General features: G+C 31.2%; 1 protein-coding gene across 1 annotated transcript in view; it reads left to right on the top strand.

Moving 5' to 3' along the window:
• Nucleotides 1-11,721, top strand: part of LOC145303538 (choline/ethanolamine transporter flvcr2a-like) — a 254,786-nt gene extending 243,065 nt beyond the window's left edge. Inside the window, exons 10-11 of the mRNA XM_080145005.1 lie at nucleotides 4,455-4,498; nucleotides 11,526-11,721. Coding sequence (XP_080001131.1) covers nucleotides 4,455-4,498; nucleotides 11,526-11,585 — 104 coding nt within the window. The 3' untranslated portion in view covers nucleotides 11,586-11,721. The remainder of the gene's footprint in view (nucleotides 1-4,454; nucleotides 4,499-11,525) is intronic.
• Nucleotides 11,722-12,368: the final 647 nt, after the last annotated feature.

The raw sequence follows: 12,368 nt of genomic DNA, 5'->3' as shown, positions 1-12,368 counted from the left end.
ACCCTTCCTTTTCATAACCTATCATACTTTCCATAAATCAGAGTCCATTTTCTGTAGGTTGTTTTTGAACCCAGTCAACGACGGGTACTTTTACTAGTATATATATATAGTAATTTAGTAATTAATAATTTATAAAATATATATGGCGATTAAGTTACACTGAATATTCCGCGTTTCATCCACTCTAGGACTCCTCAGGCTTATGTGCGAATTCTGTGGTTGTTTATCGTTTTTATATGCTCCTCTTCTATTCAGATTTTAGTTAGCCAATCAATTTTCTAGTATCCACCACGCCCTTCCTATCAGCCAATGGGCATGCATTTTATCGGACAAAGGATCTGTTTTAAAACTAGGTTAGTGTTTTTTTTTATTGTTAGTTTATATATAAATATATATATGTGTACATACATATATGCACATATATATACATATATATACATACATACATATATGTGTGATCGTTTATGTATATTCATGTTTATTTAATTTATTTATTTGTTTATTTTCTATTGTTTTTGTTAGTTTTAAAACTATTTTGTATCACTATCCTAGAGTAAATTTTATCTTGTTAACACAGTTATTTGCTATTTCTCTTCTACAGTTTAATAGATGTTGGGGTTCTTTAAAGTACAGGATAGCAAATTTTCATATATATATATATATATATATATATATATATATATATATATAGAGAGAGAGAGAGAGAGAGAGAGAGAGAAAGAGAAAGAGAGAGAGAGAGAGACTTAAAATAAGACTTATTGTATAATTTTCAATATATAATATTTGTAAATTCATTTTCCACTCCTATTGTCTTTTATGTAAGCTCTACTGAAATTTGTTGAGTTATATATATATATATATTTTGTGTACAGAAAGTTGTTAGTTGAGACAGATCATTGGTACCGTCGGTTTCAAGCCCGATATTAAGGCCCGTTTAAGGTATCCTCGTCAAGCTCTCTTCAGCCAATATTCGAAGAGAGCTTGATAAGGATACCTTAAACGGGCCTTAATATCGGGCTTGAAACCGACGGTACCAATGATCTATCTCAACTAACAACTTTCTGTACACAAAATATAAAAATATAAAAAATATAAATACGCTCTTAAAATTTGGATTTTCCTTTTAATTGAGCACTCTGCTGGAATTCTTTTTCCAAAAAAAACTAATCATATATATATATATATATATATATATATATATATATATATATATATATATATATATATATATGGCACAATCATGTTGACACACAGGTTCTCGCCAGATCACCGAAGTTAAGCAGCATTGAGCCTGGCCAGATAGGTTACTAAGTATTTTCCATTCGACTAAAAGTGTTTTGTTCACTTCGACTAACTCCCAGTAGTGTACCAAGAGTGAGGTGTCTATTACATGGAAAACCTATCTCTATAACAAAGTCTATAAATTCATAAAATATATCTATATTCAAGTATTGAAAAAAAGATAATCAACCCAAATGAAAGAATGACAACCATCGAAATTAAGTTTATATATAGATATGAAAACCTTTAGCTGTGTAATTACTTCGGACACCACGCTAGAGTGGAAAATATAGTTCCCAGTATACAACCTTTATTTAAATCATATAAACAAGCCTGTATATTGGCTCACTGACTGTTAATTGGACCATGTGGACGTATATTTTGAAATAAATAAATGATTAAAAACGAGAAGCAAATGAACAGATAAAAGGCGAGGAATGGAATATATAAATAAACAAATAGAGCTTACAATAAAATAGATGTATAAGGAAGTTTCCAGCAGAAAAGAAAAACTAGCCATAAAGACTTATATAGGAAAGCAAAAACGATGAGGATATAATATTACTTCAGATCAAAGCAAAAACTTGGGCCAATAAACAACTGCCAAGTTAAAATGAAACCAATACCTCCCCACAGCGACAGCTTGATCACGGGGATCTTACTTCTCTCCTCTTCCTTCTACCCTCTCACCCATATTCCCTTTATTCACCACACCTTCCTCCAAAACTTCTACTGTCCACATTCACAAAGTATACACCCCCACTTTTTTCAAAATATAAACCACACTCAAATATATTTGATAAAAAGCGAATGTAACTTTGATTCTCGTTTCATTAACGTCCCCTTTTTGGTCTGATGAGGTAGTCCCTTTGAATTGAGATTCCACTGAAACATGTATGCACATATGTAACCAATAATATTTGTATAATAAACAGACTATATAACAGCTCTGTCCTCCATTAAACACTCTTTAATAATCATGCATGTTTCATTGGATTTACATTTAGGAAATCAATCTATACAACGATTACACACACACACACACACACACACACACACACACACACACACACACACACACACACACACACACACATATATATGTATATATGTACGTATGTATATATATGCCTATGTACATATATGTATATACATATGTATATCTATTTGTGTGTACATATTTATGTATATGTATGTATACCATTGTTATTAAGAACCAGATGCATTGGGCAGGTAATCTTGTCTGGCTTGATGACTATCGACTCCTTGTGAGCTCTTTCTTGGCAAAAGACCTCAACAAAAGCCCAAAAAACGTTTTCATGATAGTATCAAGGAGAGTCTGGTTAGCTTTCATATTTCTGTTGGCAGTTAGGAGTCCCTAGCATATGATCGCAAGCAGATATACAGGGGTGCAGAACACTTTGAAGCAGCCAAGATAGACCAAGTGAAACACAAGAAAGCGTGTATGAAACGCCAAACTTTGCCGTCCAATCATGGAGATCTTTGGATCTATGAGGTGTGTTGTCCAAAGCAGTTCTTTTTAATCACATAAAAGCGCACAATGATACGGGTTCTGTTGCTGTTATTTTTTTCCCTTTCAATGACCGTCTTCAGCGTCGTGATTGCTTGAGGGTTGCAAGTCAGGACTGGAAAGTCATCTTCTGATGCATGGACTTTCAGTGAGTAAGGGAGTGGCACTCGTATGACAAGACGTTGCAATCATATGTATGTGTATACATATATGTATATATATTAGGTTGAGAAGAAAGTTCTTGCAGTTTTTAAATTTTAAATTCAGATGAACATATATTGGCTCAAATGAAAATTTAGTGATCGAAATAAGCACTATGTATTTATGTCAGTAATGTAAAACTTTTGTGTTCTGGTGGTGATGAAGTTGCTAAAGGTGTTTTTGATATCAGGTTTTGAAGCATTTCTCATACACAAAGTTGTTGAGATGCTTGAAAAAGTGTCAGTTTGTAGGTGAGAGGTCTGGAGAGTATGGCGTATTAGACAGAGTTTCGTAGCCCAATTCATTGAACATCTGCAGAGTCAGTTTAGCAATGTGTGATCGGGCATTGTGGTGGAGGAGAATTGAGCCTTTTCTGTTGACTAATGCTGGGTGTTGTTGTTGAAGTTTCTGATGCATTTCATCCATTTGTCATTTGTGGACAGTACTTTACTGACATAATGGTTTGCCTGCATTCAAAAACTGTAATGGATGAAACCAGTCGCAGACCATCAACCAGTCAGCATGACCTCCTTTTGGTGCAACTTTGGCTTCAAGAAGTGTCATAGCACCTCATCAGCATCTGAGCTGGGTGTTGCCGTTTGTCATAAAGATCCCACTTTTCATTGCAAGTTATAACTCGTTCAAGAAACGAGTCGTTCTTGTTGCGTAAAAGAAGGGAAAATGACACTTCATAACGGCGTTTCTTTTGGTTATCGTTTAATTCGTGCATCACCCATTCATCAAGTTTTTTCATCTTTCCAATCTTTCTCAAGTAGTTGGAAATCGTCGTATACGTTAGGTGAAATTCAGAAGCAAATTGTTGAACAGTTGTACATGGACTGTCTTCAACTAAGACTCTTGATTGATCATTGTCACCATCTGATGGCCGACCACTATGTTCATCATTTTTAAGATTCTTTTGCTGCCACAAAATTCCGTAGATCACTATTGTGCTGTGGGTTAAGTGCTGGTTCCTGGGCCAAAAGCTTCGTTGATATCGTGAGCTAATTAAGCAACTTTTCTACCTAGCTTGAATTAAAATATTAAAATTGTGCGAATTTACGTTTTCCATCTTGTATTCAACATTCTGAAAAGAAGACATAATTGTTTTAAAACGATTGTAATTTAAACGATTAGATAGTGCAAAAAAAAAAACACTCTCTTTAAAATGATATACAAAGTAAAAGTATTATAACGAAATCTTATTTGAAAATACATCATTTGAAATCAAAATTAAAAATTCCACAACAACGATCTTATCAACCTAATATATATATATATGTATATATATATATATATATATATATATATATATATATATATATATATATATATGTATATATATATATATATGTATATATATATATATATATATTGTAGCCTTAAAACATTTAGATAGTAATTGACATGTTTTTCCATATCTCGTTTATTTTTTTTTCAGGTTTTATTGGAGCGGATTATCGCAGGCAAAAAGCTGAGATGCAAGTAAGTTTATCTTTTACTCTTCAAACAGACTCAGATATTCTATGATAGCATGTAACTATTCAGAATCTTACTTTAATTATATATATATATATATATATATATATATATATATATATATATATATATATATATATATATATATATATATACTATTATGTACCTGTTTGCATCTACATGGTCTGGAAAACGTATCTCTGTAACGAAGCATAGAAGCCTATAAAATATCTTTATACTCTAGTATTGAGGAAAAGAAAACAACTCAAATGAAAAAAATAACGACTATTGAAATTAAGTTTATATATAGATATGAAAACTGCTGCTGTAATTACTTCAGACACCGCAATAGAGTGGAAAATATAACTCCCAGTATACCACTTTTATTTAAATAATAAGCTTGTATATCTGTTCACTGGCTGTTAATTTAACTATATGAACATATCTATATATATAAAAATGTAATTCTGGTTCGTTAAAAGTGAATAAAACCATATTTCTACGTTACCAATTTAATTGAAATTTTCAGAAATTCTATTTTTAAAGTCAAGGAATGTTTGCATGTTATTAAAATAATTTAACATTGCGAATTATAAAAATATTAAATTAAATAAAAAATATTTTTCGTAACTGCGAGATTATCGCCATTTTATTTCCGGTAGAAATTAGCCTTTCACTTATTGAGATAAGTATTATTTGTATTAATTTTTATGATACTCATGCAGAGAGTGATCCGTGCTGAAATAATCTTATCATTTAAAAAGTCATTCTTAACATGGAGAGGGGAGAATGTTTTGTACCTATTCTGTACTTTAACCTTACAATTGAATAAAAAAAAACATATCGTAAAACTTTAATTAAACGTGGGAATATGATTTAAAAAATAGTGCGGATCGCTCTCTGCATTAGCACCATTTTTATTTATTGCGGACTATTATTCTCATCTTTATTAGTTGTTGTTTCACAACTTTTCGGCCAACTATTCCTCTGGCCTTCATGAAAAGAAGTAAGTATGTGAGAAATTATTTTTTCCTTTTATAAATGTTCAGTAACTTTTTCCTTTTATTATTCTTAAAGAGTAAAACTTTTCTTATTCATGAAAAGAGTTAAGCCTACGTGAATAAATAAATGTTTGTACACGTGACAAATTATCAATAAATGGTTTAGTTACTTTTTTTAAAAAATTATTTATGAAAAGAGTTAACATGCTTAATTTCTATACTTATAGGTTTTTGGAATTTTCTTTCACTGGATTATTATTGATTGGACACTAATTAAACAGATTATTAAAAAAAATTAAAAGGAAATCATTATTTCGATATTTGAAAGTGGTGCTCACTTTTTAGTTACAACGTTCTGATAAATCAGTCTCCCATTTTGTAAGCAATAAAAACGCGGTATAGGAGCTGCCAAAAACAGCCTATCATGCCTTGACAGAGTACAAAATAGACTTTGTGGTTTAGTGGAGGATGCCCTTTTCTCTACCCTGCAACCCCTCTCCCACAGAAGAGACGTTGCGAGCCTATCCTTGTTTTATCGTTATTTTCATGGCAGGTGCTCGTCTGAACTCCAATCCCTGGTCCCCCCTCGCCAAACTTTCACGAAAATCACCCGTCTAGCTGAATCCACTGTGAAAAATTTCCCCCACTCTATATCTGTGCCTAAATCAAAACGCGGATTTCATGAGCAAAGCTTCTTTCTTAGAACTGCACGCCTGTGGAACTCTGTTCCGTCTGCCTGCTTCCCTCCGGACTACAACTTGGATGTCTTCAAGTCTAATGTTAACAAATTCCTAATGAACCGCCCCCCTAATTAAACACTTCATAAAATCTCCTCACTAACGTGATGTACTTGCAATAACCCTTATCCCTGAGTGGCTTCCGGGCCTTGATAAGTGGTGATCACTGTGTAAAAAAAAAAAAAAAAAAAAAAAATCAAAACCATAGAAAGTAAAAATAATATGAGCCTCTACCGCATTTGTAAGTCAGAAATATATTTGTTTCTCAAAGAAAAAAAAATAGATTGAACATGACTTGTTTTTATGAAAATAAAGTTTCGAGTTTAAAAATTTTTTTTTTTTTTACTTATTTAGTTAAAAGTCAGTTTGTGGGTGTTTTTGTTTTTTTTAAATTGTTTTTATGAAAGGTGTTTTTTTTGGGTTTTTTTTCAAAACTTTTGTTTTTTTAAAAATTTTTTTTAAAGTATTATAAATTTCACTAACATGCTGGAGAAATGTTTAATAATTTCGCATTTTTTTAGATTAGGTCCACCTCCACAATTTTCCTTTCAATGACGACATTTATAGGTTTCCGAGTATGCTGAACACGCAAATTGCATTGAAATTTTGCGGAAATAAATAGTTGTATTATGCATTATATTCTTCGGCGGCCATCTTTTTACGTGCACACGCACCATAAACAAATACACGTACGTAAAAAAGATGGCCGCCAAAGATTACAATGCATAATACAACTTTTTATATCTTGATAACTACTTATTTCTGCAAAATTTCAACGCGATTTTCGTATTCAGCATAGTCGAAAACCATTTCAAGTCGTCATTTAAAAGAACATTGAGGAGGTGGACCTAATCTAAAAATTTACCAATAATTTTTCATCCCGTACGCCTCCCGATACATTGCTTCGTCAACATGCGACCATTTTATATCTCCCGAAGACACTTCCGTATTTAGAAAAAAAAAAAAATGAGTGACCGATTTACCAGAACGTGGTAACTAAAAAGTGAGTACCCCTTTCAAATGTTGAAATGATTTTTTTTTTTCAATTTTTTTTCATAATCTGGTTAGTCAATCAATAATAATCTAGTGAAAAAATTTCAAAAAACCTATCAGTGTAGAAACTCCACCACGTAAGTAAATAAATAAAAAATGTTAGGTGCGCATGCGTTAGCCTTGACTGGGGGGGTACTAAGGGAACAACCATTAAATAATTCTGTGGGTCGCCATGGAACTCAACGCCCAAGGAGCACCAAAATAGTTTTCATGATCTGAAGAAATTTTTTTTTTTACGAAAAATGGGTGATAACTTTTCCATGTAAATTTAACTTAAAATGAGTACCCACTTCCTGGCCACCTGAGGAAGGGGCATTCATTTTCGTGTTTATTGGCTTAAAGGTTTTTTGACAAGGCAGTTTGGTACGCGAATGCATATTTAACAGTTTTTGTTTATGCTCACGCATAGCATAAACAAAGGCTACGTCTGTGAAATGGAAAATAGTCCCAGAGTTCAGGGGTTAATACCATGCAAAAGAAATCAAACAAAATCTTTTTAGCCAAGAAACACACAGAAAAAAGAAAAAAAAAATAGCATCCATTTTTTTTTCTATCGAATTCATTTGCTGTTTTTATTGAAAACTATTTTCCCCCGGATCTTTGATATAATTTTCAATTAAGGGGCGTGCGTCTCACGTTTGTAAATAACAAAATCTTTTTTGTAGATTTTGGTGTGCTAAAATCGAATCTGCAAACCGTTTCCGTCGCAAAAAAATAGTTTTTATGATATGAAGAAATTACTTTTTCGAAAAAGTGGCGATCACTTTTCCATGTAAATTTAACTTAAAATGAGCACCCACTTTCTAGCCACCTGAGAGAGGGGGGATTTTTTCCAATGTTTATTAGCTAAACAGCTTTCGTTTATGCTCACGCATAGCGTAAACGAAGGCTACGGCTGTGAAATGGAAAATAGTCCCAGAGTTCAGGGGTTATTACCATGCAAAAGAAATCAAACAAAAAACTTTTTAGCCAAGAAACACAGAAAAATGCCCCTCTCTCAGGTGTCCAGAAAGTGGTTGCTCATTCTAAGTTAAATTTACATTGAAAAGTGATCACACACTTTTCGAAAAAGTAATTTCATGAATATCATGAAAACTTTCTTTTTGCTACGGAAACGGTTTGCAGATTCGTTTTTAGCACACCGAAATCTACAATAAAATATTTCGTTATATATGAACGTGAAACGGGCCTTAAAGTAAAATAATACCGGATTTTTTGAAGCAGATTTGCCGTTTAGTTGTACAAATATCCTCAAACCAGGTAATCACTAAAAGGGACTTTTAAAAGTCATCACCTGTATCGAGCAAAAGTTTAAAACCACCGATTATATGCCAGCCTACGTCATGGTAACATATATTGAGTGAGTTCCTAACAGTATTTTGTATAGTTTTTTAGTTTAAACTCATTTTCCCAAAATTTCCCCAAACTTAACGTGTTTGATACAGTCTGCCACCATTTGTATTTTTCAGATATACCGATAAACATTGAATGTTTTTTAAACCGATTATACATTACATAAAAACACTAAAATCTTATCCAGTTAGGAAGAACATTTACTTTTCTTGCCTTTGATAACATTTATTTGTTATATATTTATTTTTCGACAACTTCTTTGTATCTGTGTTTAGTAATACAAACCCTTTTCATTTACTGTAACGTTTAGTCGGCTCGAAAAACAGTGTTTATCGGGGTATTTGAAAGCTACAAATGGTGGTGGACACTGTTGATTACTTTAAGTTAGAGAAAGTGAGTTAAAACTAAAAAACTATACAAAATACTGTCAGAAACCCACCGATTATGCCAGCCTATGTCATGGTAACATATATTCGGTGAGTTTCAGACATTGTTTTGTATAGTTTTTAGTTTTCAACTTACTTTCCCAAACGTATTCAACAGAGTCCGCGACCATTTCTGTTTATTGAGCCAATTAAACATTTTACATTACATAAAAACACTAAACAATTATCCAATTAGGTAGAAACGTAACTTAGCTTACCTTTGCTTTCATTTATTTGTTTTTGGACAACTTTTTCGAATCTGTGTATAGTAACTCCCCTTCCTCCCACCATCAACCAAATATTAATTACTAACTCACATTTTTGTAAAACAACAACAAAAAAAAAAACATTTAGCGTTTCAACATTTTTGCTACGTTCGGCTTCATCCACTGATTGTTGGTCAAGTCCAAACCATGAATGATTGACAGAAACTCCCGAGGATCCAGATCAAATTCTGCAAGAGTACCATTTTTTTTTTCATTTTCGCCTTCTTTTTCACTTTTTGCAGTGGATTGCTGTACTAATATAAGAAACATGCATTTTCTCTTTTTATTAAATTTTTCCATTATACCAAATTGAGCCACTGCAACGCGTGGCAGGGTACAGCTAGTATCTTATAAATAAACAATTTGAAAACGAGAAACAAATGAACGAATAAAAAAGAGAGGAATAAAATAAACAAATAAATAGAGCTTATCAATAAAATGGATCATAATGAAGTCGCCACCAAAAAAACAACCATAAAAATCTAAGATATTGAAGTAACGATCATGAGAGTATAATATTACTTCAGATCAAAGCGAAAACTTATACCAATGAACAACCACCAATTAAAATAATATCAATACCTCCCCGCTACTACAGCTTGACCACATGGAATCGTACTTCCCCCTCTTTCGTTTTCATACATAACATAAATTTCACAGTTTATAAAGATTATTTGAGACTGAAGATATTCATAATCGTACCTATTTCCAAAAGAAGGGAGATATAACATATGAGAAATATTTGGAATCAAGTCTCCCCTTGCTGTTATTTCAGATCATTTGAAACCAAAGCAGCAAGTTTTTGTCTTTCCTCCATCAAGGCCAGAGGTATTGGGGAAATATATATATATATATATATATATATATATATATATATATATATATATATATATATATATATTGAGAGAGAGAGAGAAAGAGAGAGAGAAAGAGAGAGAGGAAAAAAAGAGAGAGAGAGAGAGAGAGAGAGAGAGAGAGAGAGAGAGAGAGAGAAGGAGAATATTAATTTGAAAAGACAAAGCAATTTCTGTAGGAAATCTCAAGTGAAACAGACCATACATAAGAGTTAAAAGAAAACAAAAACTTAACCCAATATCATTATCGGTCTTTTCAAATGAGAAGAGCTAGTCAGTTTAGCATCTGATTTAGAAAATGAGAAATTTCCAACAGGTTTTTGAATTTATTAGATAAAAGGGGAAAAGAAAAGAAAATGGGAGGAGAAACAGGGGAAGAATATAATAGAGTTGATAAAAATGGATGGAGTAGCGAGAGAAAGCAAGTTGCGAGGAAGGAATGGAGAAATTATGTCAGGAGAGGGATAAAAAAAAGAGGGACAACTTTTAGAAATACGCAGCAAGAAAAATAGTAACGTGAAGGTCTCGGGAGCAGTGACCCAGGAAAAAACTTTAGACAGATCGGATATGGGATCCATGTCAGCGTCCATCTAGACGTGTCAGCAACGAAATAAACCCTGGCTATGATTTTAAACTTTTTAAATGGGAAATAAGTCATTTTATTTTTAATTTCTTTAGTAAAACCTAATATCTCCAGAAATTCATCTTATTAATAACCAAAGACAGAATGAAAAATTGAGAAAATAAAATTAAATTTAAAACCTTGCATACATATTTATATTGTGCACATACATACGTGCACACATCTATATATACACATATCTATTCATATATATATATATATATATATATATATATATATATATATATATATATATATATATATATATATATATATATATATAATTATTTTTTTACTATAATAATTAAATACCTACAGACACTAGTGTTTCATCCTATTGGGAATCTTCAGTGCAGGGTGTCACGATTAACACCAGTCGAACGATTCGAACTCGGCAACAAGAGACATCTCTGGCTCGATTAGCAAAGACCGTATCCATTCGGCTACCATTATTGAATTTAAACATTTTAATTTTAAATGTTCTTTACGCCAGTCAGACAGTGACCTAATCGTTATACGATGATCTATGCATAAGAGCTAAATTGACCGACTTTAATTTAACTGAAAGTGCTCAACGATAAGAAATGAATTTCTTAAAGGGGCAAATTAAAATATCATATTTAAGTGTATTTTATGACCGGTCACCCACCCCTATACTAGTTTCCAATAAATGCTTAATATTATTTTCAAATTTATAAAAATTACTTTTCATGTATTTTCAGGTTATTAAACAACATGACAACGTTGAAATTGAAATTGCTGATAGTACAACACAAGAATAATAAATGGACCATATTTAGTTGACAAAGACCAAAGGAATTTCTTTCTAATGAACAGAAACTGAAAAAAAACAACAACAAAAAAAAAACACAATAATGGTAACACTTCAAGTATTTGTTTTCAGGAAATTAATTTTTTTTTAATTTTGAAGAATTATTTTTTTTCGTATAAAAAGATTTTTATTAATATTTTTTCCAAAATTAATTGAAAAAAATGTTTAATTGAATAAATAATTTGATTTGAAAAATATTTTCATTTAAGATAATTTTATTTCAAAATATTGAATTAAAATTCTATTTTAAAACGAAAATATAATGATAACTCTTCAGATGTTTGTTATAATAATTTCTTTTTTGTTAAAATCATTTCTTTTTAATTTCTATTAAAACATTTAATTACTTTTTTATTTCAAAACTATATTAATTCAATTAAAAATGATGCAATTGATGGTAATTATATTTAAAAGTATTAAAATTCCACTTTGTAGCATAAAATTAATGGTAACATAAAAATTAATGGTAACACTCCAAATATTTGCGTTCAGGAAAGGAAGTATAAAGGTTAATCATTGTTTTTTTGTAATAATTTTGAAGAATTATTGTTTTTTTTAATTTTATATTAATGATTTTAATTATTTTTTATTTGATTGAACAAATATTTATATTGGAAGAAAATATTTTAATTGAAGATAATTTTATTTAAAGGTACTGAAATAAAATTCTATTTTAGAACTTGAAAATATGATTTTCTGATATTTCTAATATTCTACTTCACATAGTCGGAAC

This window comes from Euprymna scolopes, chromosome 19 (genome assembly GCF_053919585.1).
Source record: "Euprymna scolopes isolate OS-2025 chromosome 19, ASM5391958v1, whole genome shotgun sequence".
In the NCBI taxonomy this organism is placed as follows: domain Eukaryota; kingdom Metazoa; phylum Mollusca; class Cephalopoda; order Sepiida; family Sepiolidae; genus Euprymna; species Euprymna scolopes.
The sequence above is the reverse complement of the archived record's forward strand: the minus strand, read 5'-3'. Positions and strand labels throughout refer to the sequence as shown.